General features: G+C 42.3%; 1 protein-coding gene across 2 annotated transcripts in view; it reads left to right on the top strand.

Annotated features, from left to right (window-relative positions):
- Positions 1 to 14,675, top strand: part of prmt3 (protein arginine methyltransferase 3) — a 112,871-nt gene that overhangs the window by 4,284 nt on the left and 93,912 nt on the right. For both annotated transcript variants that reach the window (XM_020476602.2, XM_020476608.2), the window contains exons 8-9: positions 1,601 to 1,666; positions 2,910 to 3,031. In XM_020476602.2, the coding sequence (XP_020332191.1) occupies positions 1,601 to 1,666; positions 2,910 to 3,031 (188 nt within the window). The remainder of the gene's footprint in view (positions 1 to 1,600; positions 1,667 to 2,909; positions 3,032 to 14,675) is intronic.

Below are 14,675 nucleotides of genomic sequence, written 5' to 3'. Positions count from 1 at the left end.
TCTTCTTCTTAGTTCAGTAGCCACTGCAGAGAGAGGAGGGACGCAGGTTTAGTAGTGCGGTTTATCCTAAAGGTTCGATGTAGCATTAAATGAAAATGATCGTCTCTTTGCAAACTATGATGTTGATAACATTAAGTTTTTCTCAGTGACAAATCAGCAATAAGGAGTGAGCTCTCATGCAAAACATCATCATTACTATAACATGGTGGGGATTTGAGTTATGGTAATTGTATTTCACACTTCTTAAGCATTATAAGTTGTGTGTGTGGAAGGAGAGGTGTGGGTGGGAATGCTAGGTGGTCAACCCTCTCTTCCTCTCTCACTTACCGCAGTGCTTCGACATGATACGTTCCCTCTCTCTGATTGGTGCTTAGCGCTGTTAATGTTTGCGTCATATATGTATATACGTCAGACTAAACTCATCAAAAACCATTCCTCGGAGGAAAGAGGAACCACGTTTGCGGTAGAAGATCGTCAACTCTTTTATGGGCTGCCATAAAGTGGATCACTTTTGGTCACGGTGTGTGTGTGTGTGAGCGTGCTTAAGACAGGGCGAGAGAGAAATTGAGTCTCACCATTTAACCCTCCCACTTCCTTCCTGCCCCATCATCTAAGTTCAGTCTGTTTCTCCGGGCAAGTTATCAAAGATAAATCTTGAAGAATCAATTCTCTATTACTAGAAGCTCTGGTTTTCAATCATCCTTGCTCCAAGGATTCTTCGCTACTCCTCATGTCAGACTAATATAATGAATATGAGGTCAGGTTTCATGTCAGATCAATCAATCAAATTTATTTATAATGCCCTTTTTTTACGTCAGCTGATGTCACAAAGTGCTGTACAGAAACACAGCCTAAAACCCCAAACAGCAAGCAGTGCAGATGTAGAAGCAGTCTTTGGAACAGATTGGATTTAATCTTCTAATTGATTTGTAATTTATTTCAACACCATGGGGTGGGGGTGGTTTCCTTGACACTATTAAACCTAGTCCTGGACTAAAAGCAAGCTCAATGGAGAATCTCTGTTTCTGGGAAACCGCTCCTATTGGGATTTGATGGTTTGTTCTGTTTCTGTCAACACACCAACAGCATGCGAAGGCATCATCTGAAATGAGTGTGGATAAGTTGTGCGTTTTAAATGTGTGTTTCATGGGTACGTAAAAGGCCTCCCTCTGAAAAGCATAAGGATTTGATTGGCAGGTTAATTAGCCCGTACTGACCAACTAGATTCCACATGGAATGGTTGAAACGATGCCAGTCCTTTCTATTTCAATGTTCGATTGAGTCTACTTTTCTTTAGATTTCTCAGCCTAGCATGCATTGTACTCATTTTCCGTGGAGTCAAATCCCCAGTCAGCTCTGATTCCACGAGATGACACCACATACAAGCACAAACATGTAATCTCCCCTCTTCACGGGAACTCTCCATCTCATAGACATACAATCGTCCATCCCGCCCTGCTGTGACACACACACCTTGGTCTCGGGTGACTGGATAATTTGTTACAGTTTGTTATGTTGTTTCTGAAGACATGCTCTATGATTATGTCTTCTCTGCCCATGGTAATGGATGACCTGAATGTCCTTTGTTCCTTCCTTTCAGGATAAAGTGCGCACAGAAAGCTACAGGGACTTCATGTACCTTAACCCGGAAGTGTTCAAGGACAAGGTGAGCAAAGAACTTGGCAGTGCAGGTTTTAAAATATAAATTGCTATAGCGGTAACAGCGCCTCGTTTAAAACGCTGCGACTTCATTACGCACTGTAGCGCCTCTTGGCAGGGGACTGTGGAGTGCTGATAACGAGCGCACACCAACCCCCTTATTGCCACCCTTCCTCCCCAACCCTGCACTGTCATTGGAAGCAGGCAGCGTCCATCTCCAAGGCCATCCCTTATGTGTTGCCACCGGGTATGCCCCGAGGGAGGGGGTAGGGGATAGGCGGGGGGGATGGGAGAGAATGGGTAGGAAACGGGACGGTTGCTGGAAGAAGAAACGCAGGGTTTGGTCTGGGTATTGTTATCCCTGTCATCGGAGTGGCGGTGGATAAGGGTTATGTTGACCTGCCGCAACCCCTGTCATTGTGATAAACACTCTGGCTCCTCTCCTGCACCTCGCCCCCAGTATGGTCCTTCAGCATACCAGAAATAAGTATCTCTTGAAAATATATTTTTAAGGTATTTTCAGATTTTCCTTGTACAGATTGTGAAAGAGAACGACAGTGGGAAAAGATAGAGATTGTATCAAAGGGCTGTAGGCTGGATTCAAACCCATGTCACTAGACCAGCCAGGATAGGAGTATATCAGAGGGAGAAATGTTTGTGAGGGAAGTTGAAAATGGATTGTATTACGAGGGCTATGTGTTTGCTGTTTTGTGTGTAGCTCAATCCTTTTCCCGTAGCTCCTTCTCAGATGTCAATAGGTAGGTCAAAACTCCATCCTACCAAAACAGTCTAAAATTTCAGGCGGCCTTTTCAAAAAGCTCACACTAAAAGGGCATTATCATCATTTTCACAATTTCACAGGATTATTCCAACCTCCTTGTGTGGAAGTATATATGAAACACAGGAAAATTGTGTTTCTGACTTCACTGGCCATTTAAAAAAAACACTCCTGGCCACTCTTGAACGTCTTTTAACTAGATAGCAAGTATATCGAAATTATAATGGACTTACAGTGTATGTTTTTCAAATACCAGCCCTTTTTCTTTTGACGAACAAATCGTCCGCTGAATTTAATTCCTGATGTGGCCCTCGGGAGTAAATTATTGGCCAGCCCCTGGTCTTACACCCCTGTTAGAACATTTCTATCTACCCTTCTTAACACGCTAATCAGCCAATCCTTTACTAGTTATAAGGAAGGGGAAGTTTCCCCTTCTACCTCCTATACTGCACTTCTACCTCCTATACTGCAGGTGGTGCTAGATGTGGGCTGTGGGACGGGCATCCTTTCTATGTTCGCCGCCAGAGCGGGAGCCAAGATGGTCATTGGGGTGGACCAATCAGAAATCATCTACCAGGCCATGGACATTGTCAGGTGAGCCGCCATTGTTATCCCAGGGAATCCTGTGAAATGTAGTGTGTTTTTAGACAAGTCAGTTGTGTTGTACTGCCCTGTTTCAAATGCCCCCCTGTTTCGTGCCAACTGGACATGAATATTATGTGATATACAAACACTCACCTGTAACACACCCCATTGACAAGAGGGTGTCTATGAGCTCAGATAAGGCTTTATAGGGATGGTGTGTCAGTGTCCATACGTCTACTGCATATAACTTATAACCCCCAGGGACCAGAAGCCAGTCAATGGCTGTGTCTGAATACCCATACTTAGGTTCTAAATATTAGGCATTATGGGTATGTGAAAATAAAATGTTTTATAGTACACTATTAAAAATAAAGGTTCCGGTTGGAACCAAATAAAGTTCTTAAGAGCAATGCCATAGGGTAACCATTCTAGGTTATTTGAATAACCTTAAATGGGATGGTTCATTGAAGAACCACACACTCCAATACCTTATTTTCAGCAAATAAGGTGTTGATCCTCATTTGTATATTTCCCAAGGTGCCTTTCGAGTAAATTTTAATTACCAGTACCACCCTTGACTGTGTTTGCTAGTGACAGAGACATGATTGTTATATTCATTAATTTTCAGCACTGTGGCCTTCACCAAGTAAAATCCTATGTGAATATGTTATTGTTAAAATGTAATTATTTAACACAATACACTACATAGTTTGTAAGGCCTTGTTTTGAGGGCCTAGTTTTACCCTAAAACTCATGGTTTACAGATCACATCAGGCCTGCAAGTCACATAATGCTGGCTTGTAAAGTTGTGTAATTCCTATTGAAATCCAGCCAGACGAGGGATATCCAACATTTTGAATTTTTATTCACTTACAACCTGCATTGAGAATGACTGCCAGGGTTGGGAAGACTAAAGTATGACAATACCTAAATCATCTAAACTGGAACAAACATTTCAGTATCAGGTGCAGTAAGTCCAAGTAACAGATTGGATTCGTTTAGAATTTTTTTATTTTTTTATTTGGGAAGCAGAAGATTAATCAATCAAAACATGGATATTGAAACACACAATAAAAAAAAATCTACCTGCAGTAGAGCATGCTGGGAAATATGATAATGATGGCTGTGGTTTTGGTTAAACTCTGGTTAGTAACACCATCACTGGGGTTCTTTTACACCACTTAGTGTTAACTTAACTCCTGAATCAACACTATAAATGTTACACTGAAAAATGAACTAATTAACGCTGGACAATTTGCTGTGTGCTATGTAAGTGACATTTTCTTGATTTTCTTGTACCGCTGAGCTCTAGCGACTCTTTGTGGTGGGCCGGGCGCCTGCAGGCTTGACTTCGGTCAGCAGCTGGACGGTGTTTCCTCTGACACATTGGTGTGGCTGACTTTCGGGTTAAGTGAGCAGTGTGTCAAGAAGTAGTGTGGCTTGGCAGGGTCGTGTTTCGGAGGACATGTAGCTCTTGACCTTCGCCTCTTCTGAGTCCGTAGGGCAGTTACAGCGATGGGACAAGACTAACTACCAATTGGAAATCACGAGAAAGGGCTAAAAGTACTGAAACATATACACTACTGTTCAAAAGTTTGGGGTCACTTAAAAATGTCCTTGTTTTTGAAAGAAAAGCTCTTTTTTTTTGTCCATAAAAAAACAAACATCAAATTGATCAGAAATACAGTGTTAATTTGAAATTACATTGTTAATGTTGTAAATGACTATTGAAGCTGGAAACGGCAGAGTTTTAATGGAATATCTACATAGGCGTACAGAGGCCCACAATCAGCATCTATCACTCCTGTGTTCCAATGGCACGTTGTGTTAGCTAATCCGAGTTTATCATTTTAAAAGGCTAATTGATCATTAGAAAACCCTTTTGCAATTATGTTAGCATAGCTGAAAACTCTTGTCCTGAATTAAAGAAGCAATAAAACTGGCCTTTAGACTAGTTGAGTATCCGGAGCATCAGCATTTGTGGGTTCGATTACAGGCTCAAAATGGCCAGAAACAAAGACCCTTCTTCTGAAACTCGTCAGTCTATTGTTGTTCTGAGAAAGGAAGGCTGTTCCATGCGAGAAATTGCCAAGAAACTGAAGAGCTCATACAATGCTGTGTACTACTCCCTTCACAGTACAGCGCAAACTGGCCCTAACCAGAATAGAAAGAGGAGTGGGAGGCCCCGTTGCACAACTGGGCAAGAGGACAAGTACATTAGTGTTTAGTTTGAGAAATAGACGCCTCACAAGTCCTCAACTGACAGCTTCATTAAATAGTACCCGCAAAACACCAGTCTCAACGTCAGCAGTGACGAAGCGACTCAGGGATGCTGACCTTGTAGGCAGAGTTGCAAAGAAAAAGCCATATCTCAGACTGACAAAAGAAAAGATTAAGATGGGCAAAAGAACACACACTGGACAGAGGAAGACTGAAAAAAGTGTAATGGACAGACGAATCTAAGTTGGAGGTGTTCGGATCACATAGAAGAATGTTCGTGAGAGGCAGAAAAAATGAGAAGATGCTGGAGGAGTGCTTGACACCATCTGTCAAGCATTGTGGAGGTAATGTGATTGTCAGGGGGTGCTTTGGTGGTGGTAAAGTGGGAGATTTGTACAGGGTAAAGTGATCTTGAAGAAGGAAGGCTATCACTCCATTTTGCAACGCTATACCATGTGGACGGCGCTCAATTTCCTCCTACCACAGGACAATGACCCAAAGCACTGCTCCAAACTATACAATAACTATTTAGGGAAGAAGCAGTCAGCTGGTATTCTGTCTATAATAGAGTGGCCAGCACAGTCACCGGATCTCAACCCTATTGAGCTGTTGTGGGAGCAGCTTGACCGTATGGTACGTAAGAAGTGCCCATCAAACCAATCCAACTTGTATGTGGTGCTTCAGGAAGCATGGGGTGAAATCTCTTCAGATTACCTCAACAAATTGACAACTAGAATGCCAGGTCTGCAAGGCTGTAATTGCTGCAAATGGAGGATTCTTTGATGAAAACGTTTGAAGGACACAATTATTATTTAAATTAAAAATAATTTAGAACCTTGTCAACGTCTTGACTATATTTCCTATTTAAATTTGCAACTCTTTTCATGTATGTTTTCATGGAAAACAAGGACATTTATTTGTTTGACCCCAAACCTTTTAATGGTAGTGTACAAATAGCTTTGTTATTGTTATTTTGTGTTACTTTTTATAAAAACATTTTTTGGGGTTTATTTAGTAAATATTTTCTTAAAGTGGCTAGTGATATATTTTACATCATTTCCCATCAATTCCCATGATTAAAGTGGCTGGAGTTGAGTCCGTGTGTTGGCAGCAGCCACTCAATGTTAGTGGTGGCTGTTTAACTTCTTGCGTCGAGCAATCCCGTATCCGGGAGCGTAATCATAGCCTCAAGCTCATTACCATAACGCAATGTTAACTATTCATGAAAATCACAAATGAAATGAAAGAAATATATTCGCTTAGCCTTTTGTTAACAACACTGTCATCTCAGATTTTCAAAATATGCTTTTCAACCATAGCTACACAAGCATTTGTGTAAGAGTATTGATAGCTAGCATAGCATTCAGCATGCAACATTTTCACAAAAACAAGAAAAGCATTAAAATAAAATCATTTACCTTTTGAAGAACTTCGGATATTTTCAATGAGGAGACTCTCAGTTCATTTTTTCCCAAAATATTATTTGTGTAGGAGAAATCGCTCCGTTTTGTACATCACGTTTTTTCCAAATGAACAAATTTGCAAATGTTGTTTAGAATTAATCCTAAGGTGTTTTTCACATATCTATTCGATGATAAATCATTCGTTGCAGTTGGGTTTCTCCTCAGTAGCAGACGGAAAAGTACTGCAGCTGGAGATTACGCAATAATTGCGATGGAGGACACCAAGCGGCCACCTGGTAAATGTAGTGTCTTATGGTCAATCTTCCAATGATATGCCTACAAATACGTCACAATGCTGCAGACACCTTGGGGAAACGACAGAAAGTGTAAGCTCATTCGTGAGCCATTCACAGCCATATAAGGAGTCATTGGAACACAGCGCCTTTAAAATCTGGGGCACTTCCTGTTTGAAATTTAATCTTGGTTTCGCCTGTAGCATCAGTTCTGTGGCACTCACAGACAATATCTTTGGAGTTTTGGAAACGTCAGAGTGTTTTCTTTCCAAAGCTGTCAATTATATGCATAGTCTTTTCCTGACAAAATATCTTGTTTAAAACGGGAACGTTTTTCATCCCAAAATTTAAATAGCTCCCCCTATATCCAAGAAGCTCCCCCTATATCCAAGAAGAACAGTCTGATGGCCTTGAGATAGAAGCTGTTTTTCAGTCTCTCGGTCCCAGCTTTGATGCACCTGGACTGACCTCGCCTTCTGGATGATAGCGGGGTGAACAGGCAGTGGCTCGGGTGGTTGTTGTCCTTGATGATCTTTATTGCCTTCCTGTGACATCGGGTGGTGTAGGTGTCCTGGAGGGCAGGTAGTTTGCCCCCGGTGATGCGTTGTGCAGACCTCACTACCCTCTGGAGAGCCTTACGGTTGTGGGCGGAGCAGTTGCCGTACCAGGCGGTGATGCTCTCGATTGTGCATCTGTAGAAGTTTGTGAGTGCTTTTGGTGACAAGCCGAATTTCTTCAGCCTCCTGAGGTTGAAGAGGCGCTGCTGCGCCTTCTTCACGATGCTGTCTGTGTGGGTGGACCAATTCAGTTTGTCTGTGATGTGTACGCCAAGGAACTTAAAACTTACTACCCTCTCCACTACTGTTCCATCGATGTGGATAGGGGGGTGTTCCCTCTGCTGTTTCCTGAAGTCCACAATCATCTCCTTAGTTTTGTTGACGTTGAGTGTGAGGTTATTTTCCTGACACCACACTCCGAGGGCCCTCACTTCCTCCCTGTAGGCCGTCTCGTCGTTGTTGGTAATCAAGCCTACCACTGTTGTGTTGTCCGCAAACTGGATGATTGAGTTGGAGGCGTGCGTGGCCACGCAGTCGTGGGTGAACAGGGAGTACAGGAGAGGGCTCAGAACGCACCCTTGTGGGGCCCCAGTGTTGAAGATCAGCGGGGTGGAGATGTTGTTGCCTACCCTCACCACCTGGGGGTGGCCCGTCAGGAAGTCCAGTACCCAGTTGCACAGGGTGGGGTCCAGACCCAGGGTCTCGAGCTTGATGACGAGCTTGGAGGGTACTATGGTGTTAAATGCCAAGCTGTAGTCGATGAACAGCATTCTCACATAGGTATTCCTCTTGTCCAGATGGGTTAGGGCAGTGTGCAGTGTGGTTGAGATTGCATCGTCTGTGGACCTATTTGGACGGTAAGCAAATTGGAGTGGATTTAGGGTGTCAGGTAGGGTGGAGGTGATATGGTCCTTGACTAGTCTCTCAAAGCACTTCATGATGACGGAAGTGAGTGCTACGGGGGCGGTAGTCGTTTAGCTCAGTTACCTTAGCTTTCTTGGGAACAGGAACAATGGTGGTCCTCTTGAAGCATGTGGGAACAACCGACTGGGATAGGGATTGATTGAATATATCCGTAAACACACCAGCCAGCTGGTCTGCGCATGCTCTCAGGGCGCGGCTGGGGATGCCGTCTGGGCCTGCAGCCTTGCGAGGGTTAACACGTTTAAATGTTTTCCTCACATCGGCTGCAGTGAAGGAGAGTCCGCATGTTTTGGTTGCGGGCCGTGTCAGTGGCACTGTATTTTCCTCAAAGCGGGCAAAAAAGTTATTTAGTCTGCCTGGGAGCAAGACATCCTGGTCCGATACCTCTTGTGTCTGAGCCGTTGAATTGAGATTCTACTTTGTCTCTATACTGACGCTTAGCTTGTTTGATTGCCTTGCAGAGGGAATAGCTACACTGTTTGTATTCGGTCATGTTTCCGGTCACCTTGCCCTGATTTAAAGCAGTGGTTCGTGCTTTCAGTTTCATGCGAATGCTGCCATCAATCCACGGTTTCTGGTTTGAGAATGTTTTAATCGTTGCTATGGGAACGGCATCTTCAACGCACGTTCTAATGAACTCGCTCACCGAATCGGCGTATTCGTCAATGTTGTTGTTTGATGCAATACGAAACATATCCCAGTCCACGTGATGGAAGCAGTCTTAGAGTGTGGAATCAGATTGGTCGGACCAGCATTGAACAGACCTCAGCGCGGGAGCTTCTTGTTTTAGTTTCTGTCTGTACGCAGGGAGCAACAAAATGGAGTCGTGGTCAGCTTTTCCGAAAGGAGAGCGGGGCAGGGCCTTCTATGCGTCGCGGAAGTTAGAATAGCAATAAATCAAGGTTTTTCCAGCCCTGATTGCGCAATTAATATGCTGATACAATTTGGAGAGTCTTGTTTTCAGATTAGCCTTGTTAAAATCCCCAGCTACAATGAATGCAGCCTCAGGATATATGGATTCCAGTTTGCAAAGAGTCAAATAAAGTTCATTCAGAGCCATCGATGTGTCTGCTTGGGGGGGAATATATACGGCTGTGATTATAATCGAAAAGAATTCCCTTGGTAGATAATGCGGTCGACATTTGATTGTGAGGAATTCTAAATCAGGTGAACAGAAGGACTTGAGTTTCTGTATGTTGTTGTGACTACACCACGTCTCGTTAACCATGAAGCATACGCCCCCGCCCCTCTTCTTACCAGAAAGATGTTTGTTTCTGTCAGCGCGATGCGTGGAGAAACCAGCTGGATGCACCGACTCCGATAGCGTCTCTCCAGTGAGCCATGTTTCCGTGAAGCAAAGAACGTTACAGTCTCTGATGTCCCTCTGGAATGCTACCCTTGCTCGGATATCATCAACCTTGTTGTCAAGAGACTGGACATTGGTGAGAAGTATGCTAGGGAGTGGTGCACGATGTGCCCGTCTCCTGAGTCTGACCAGAAGACTGCTTCGTTTCCCTCTTTTTCAAAGTAGTTTTTTTGGGTCGCCGGCTGGGATCCATTCCGTTGTCCTGGGTGAAAGGCAGAACACAGGATCCGCTTCGGGAAAGTCATATTCTTGGTCGTACTGATGGTGAGTTGACACTGCTCTTATATTCAGTAGTTCTTCTCGACTGTATGTAATGAAACCTAAGATGACCTGGGGTACCAATGTAAGAAATAACACGTAAAAAAACAAAAAACTATGGAGTTAATTTTGAAAAAGGTTTGCCGTTATAGTGGTAGCATTTTCCGGTCGATTTCTCAGCCAAGCATGATGAACAAACGGGAGCTATTTTGCCTACAAAAATTATATTTTTGGAAAAAAGGAACATTTGCTATCTAACTGGGAGTCTCCTGAGTGAAAGCATCCGAAGTTCTCCAAAGGTAAATGATTTAATTTGTTTGCTTTTCTTATTTTCGTGAAAATGTTGCCTGCTGCCAGCAGAGCTAGCATAGCTCATGATAAATTTACACAAATGCTTGTCTAGCGTTGGCTGTAACGCATATTTAGAAAATATGAGATGACAGTGTTGTTAACAAAAGGCTAAGCTTGTGTTTGAATATATTTCATTTCATTTGCGATTTTCATGAATAGGAAAAGTTACTAGGGGTATTTATGTCTGCTGCGCTATGCTAATTCGTTTGAGGCTATGATTACGATCCCGGATCCGGGATTGCTCGTCGCAAGAAATAAAGTTAAGGCCTTGTAAGTAAGCATTTTACGGTAAATTGTACACCTGTTGTATTTGGCGCATGTGACAAATACAATTTGATAAAATGTTGCTTTTCTAACAAGGGGTGGACATCTATTTCTGGAGCGTCTACAGGAGTGCCAGTCAGACTTAGAATCAATCAGCCTTGCCTTAGCCCAAGCTAAATGTCTCTCCTGAACTTTCTGTGATAGTTCATGTGTGAACCAGGGATTAGCTCTATCCTTTATCCTTAGTTTCTTGAACTAACATGTTTATCTGCAATAGAGTTGAGCAAAGAAGTAAAACATTTTAGTGCCTATCCAAGTCAGAGATATTTGACACAACCCCCCCCCCCACTCAAACGATTCCATATCAGACAAAAGTTGTTGCTCATTGAAATTCCTATAATTTCTCATTGTAATAATGAGAGGGGGGGATTTATGTAGCTTTGCATCTCTTATGCAGTTAAGGGGGGGGGGGGTTCAAATGTCACTGAACTCATTAGCAAAAATTCCATAGGCTGTATATTTGAGGGGAATTTTGTCAAAATAATATTTAAATGGGTAGATTTTTCAGGGTGTTTAAAGTTGGGGTAGTTTGGTTCAGTTATCAGCTGAGTTAGTGCAGATCTTTTTCAGCCTGAGCAAAATCTATCAGTAACTAACATCAACCAATCGAAATTAAGATCACCCCAAATGTCTAATTCAGATTACGCATAGTTAGATCGTAGGGTCAGAGAATTGGCTAAAAGCACATGTTCAGGCAGAGGGAGGGCGATAAAATTCCCACTCGCGCAAGTTTAGGACGAAACTAGACATTAAAATTGCTAAAGGACAGAGAGTGTGAGAGATGCATTAACATGTAAGTTGTCCTTTGTTAATATGGTGACACCTCCACTTCTAAAAACATAACTAGCCAGAAACACATCAGTATCCAGCACAGTCTTATTTAGCCAAGTTTCAGATATTAGCAAAATGTCAATGATGGTTTAATTAATGATCTGCCACTTTTTAAAATGTTTGCCTAAAATGACATACCCAAATCTACCTGCCTGTAGCTCAGGACCTGAAGCAAGGATATGAATATTCTTGATACCATTTGAATGGAAACACTTTGACGTTTGTGGAAATGTGAAATGAATGTAGGAGACTATAACACATTAGATCTGGTAATAGATCATACAAAGAAAGAAAACAACATGATTATAATTATTTTTTTTTTAAACAAACTCATCTTTGAAATGCAAGAGAAAGGCCATAATGTATTATTCCAGCCCAGGCGCAATTTAGATTTTGGCCACTAGATGGGATCAGTGTATGTGCAAAGTTTTAGACTGATCCAATAGTGTCTAAATAGTATTTTTGTTTTCTCTGGTTTCTTTCCTATATATCAGTATATTGTGCAAGCTTTTAATCTGTTTGCTAAGAGTAGCCACTTCTTCCCTTATGTCCTCCGTGAGTAAATATTGTTGCATCAGAATTCCAGTCGGTCCACATTGTTTCCCATAAGAGAGCATAGTAAATACAGCTCCTGCAGCGCATTTAAATTCTCGCTATTTCCCCTGAACGGGGAAGCCTCCATGGGAAGAGACAAAGGAACTAAATCCATGTCGCAGAGATAGAGCTTTCAGGCAGATAAGTAAAAAAAAAAAAAAAAAACATTAACTGATGCATTTTTCTGGACCTATACAGGCCATTGAGAAATACACCCGATAGATACTATTTTTTAAATTTAAATAAATAGATTCTAGCCTGTTAAACGTAACTTTCTGTGACAAACAATTCACTCGCAAACAAACTCGTGCACTCGCTGTCCTTACTGCAGTCCAAGTCAGCACATCTACCTGCTAACCTGCCAGACAAATACTGAGCTATATTGTATGCTACGTTTTTGTGTGGAAGTTATTTTCTACTAATACAATTGCTCAGAGGGAGGCATTTTGTTTAACAAGTAGTACAACCGGGTCAAAGTTATTGGCAACGCTGTTGTCCACTTGCAAGGATAATGACACTGAGCCTTTTTCTAAAATGTTCTATGAGATTGGAGAACACATTGGGAGGGATCTTAGATCATTTCTCTTTCCTTCATCTGCTCTTATGGACTGCCCACTTTAATTCAAACCACAGGTTTTCAATGGGGTTTAACTCTTGAGATTGAGATGGCCATTGCAAAATGTTGATTAGTTTTTTTTGTGGTCAATTAACCATTTCTTTGTATATTTTGATTAGTGCTTGGTGTCAGTGTTTCTGCTACAGTCATTTAGCTGTGGCGCTGCCACGCCCCCCCAAAAATGTTTTGCTGAGGCGCACTTTGAAGATTCTAGAACAGTCCACACATACTTTTCCTCTGCAAACAAAACGAGTAATGGAAAAATAGAACAATCAGTTATCCCATAGTAGAATAGTTTATCTATTTAACGAATGGTGACATAAAGTGACAAAGTTGTTTCTGTGAGAATTACAGGCGTCTTCCCCTAACAGGTCGGCCTACGTTATATTCACTTTTGTTTATGCAAGATTTCTGGGACATATTATTCTGTGGGACACTAACTAGTTAAATGATTGGCAGCACCATGCTTCAGACTATTTATAGCCGCTATGCTGCATAAGTTGGGCTACAGGTGATGATGCTTATTGCTAATAGCATATCTGATAATATGGACCATGCATAGGCTATATGCATGGTCCAATATGTTAAAGTAACGCAAACAAATGATTTTACCAGTATGTTATTTGGCTCATTTCTGGATGTAGAAATTATATTTTAGATGGTGTCAGGATAATAAAAAAACATTTTGGAGTATAATGTCCTTTTTAACAAGTCACAAGAACTGAGCTTCTCTGTCCTTCTACATATAAATTATCCGGTGGGCACCTCGGATCCACAAAACAAGAGTGCCATGATGCTTTCTATCACAGCAAATTTGGTTCTGATGTTATACTCGCGTGCTTCAGCAAATACATTTGAAATGTATCAGTTTGAAAGTGTTTTGGAAATATATTCCCTCCCTAGTAGTATGTGGACTAGTACACTTCCCTCCCCAGTGTAGTATGGACTCTCTCAGTAGAGGTCTCTGTGACCTCCAGCCACCTTTTTATTTGTTTCAGGTGGTTGAGCTCAATAAAGTGGGTGTCAGACGGCCTGGCCTTAACTCACATCATTTAGTGCACATGCCTGACTCTGGTCTTTCCTGCCTCTCGGCTCTTCCACAGCTGCTCCCTAAACTACTGCTAGTGCAACCCATCTTTTAATTAACATTTCCCTCAGACAAAAGCACAAAAAGTTGCTTAATTAGCAGGAGGGGTGGGGGGGGCAACATCTTATTATGCGAGGTGTTCACGTTCCGATAATCTGTCAGTCAAAACCCATAGAGCGCTGTGAAGCGCAGAGCCAGAGCTCTGGCGTAATGTATAGCATGTTACTGTACAGCCACTGTGTTCCAATTTAGGCATTTATCAGTGCCCAAATCTACAATTTTCAACCTGTATACTGGTACGAGTGTAAGGGGCTACTACACTCTCACCTGCTGTGTGTTTTATAACACCTACACCCGTTTTTATAACACCTCTCCACTAGCACCACCAGTGAACCGGACAGTGCTTCCAAACCAAACTCATTTACCACCCATAGACCAACAAACACTCCTCAATCTGTGTATGCCTGAATGCAGCTTTGAGTTAGGGGCCATTATTGTCTGTTGTTATTACCATTATGCAAGGGAGTGTCGTATAAGCAAAACAATGGGATTGCGGGAGAGGGGACGTTTTAATTTTACAGCCCACTAGCTCGCTGTCGGGTGTGTGTGTTGGCATGCAGGCAGTTTCCCACTAGGCCTCCCAGCGTGGCAGGACAAAGTAGTGAAAACATGACATTGTACCCCAGATGCACACCTATACAGACACACACACACACACGTGCAGTTTTTGTCACTACCCCACAGTGGATCTTAATCTTTACGAAAGTATTCACCCCCGTGGCATTTTAACGATTTTATTGCCTTACAACCTGGAATTAAAATATATATT

The sequence above is a fragment of the Oncorhynchus kisutch genome, linkage group LG3 (genome assembly GCF_002021735.2).
Source record: "Oncorhynchus kisutch isolate 150728-3 linkage group LG3, Okis_V2, whole genome shotgun sequence".
Taxonomy (NCBI): Eukaryota; Metazoa; Chordata; class Actinopteri; order Salmoniformes; family Salmonidae; genus Oncorhynchus; species Oncorhynchus kisutch.
The sequence above is the reverse complement of the archived record's forward strand: the minus strand, read 5'-3'. Positions and strand labels throughout refer to the sequence as shown.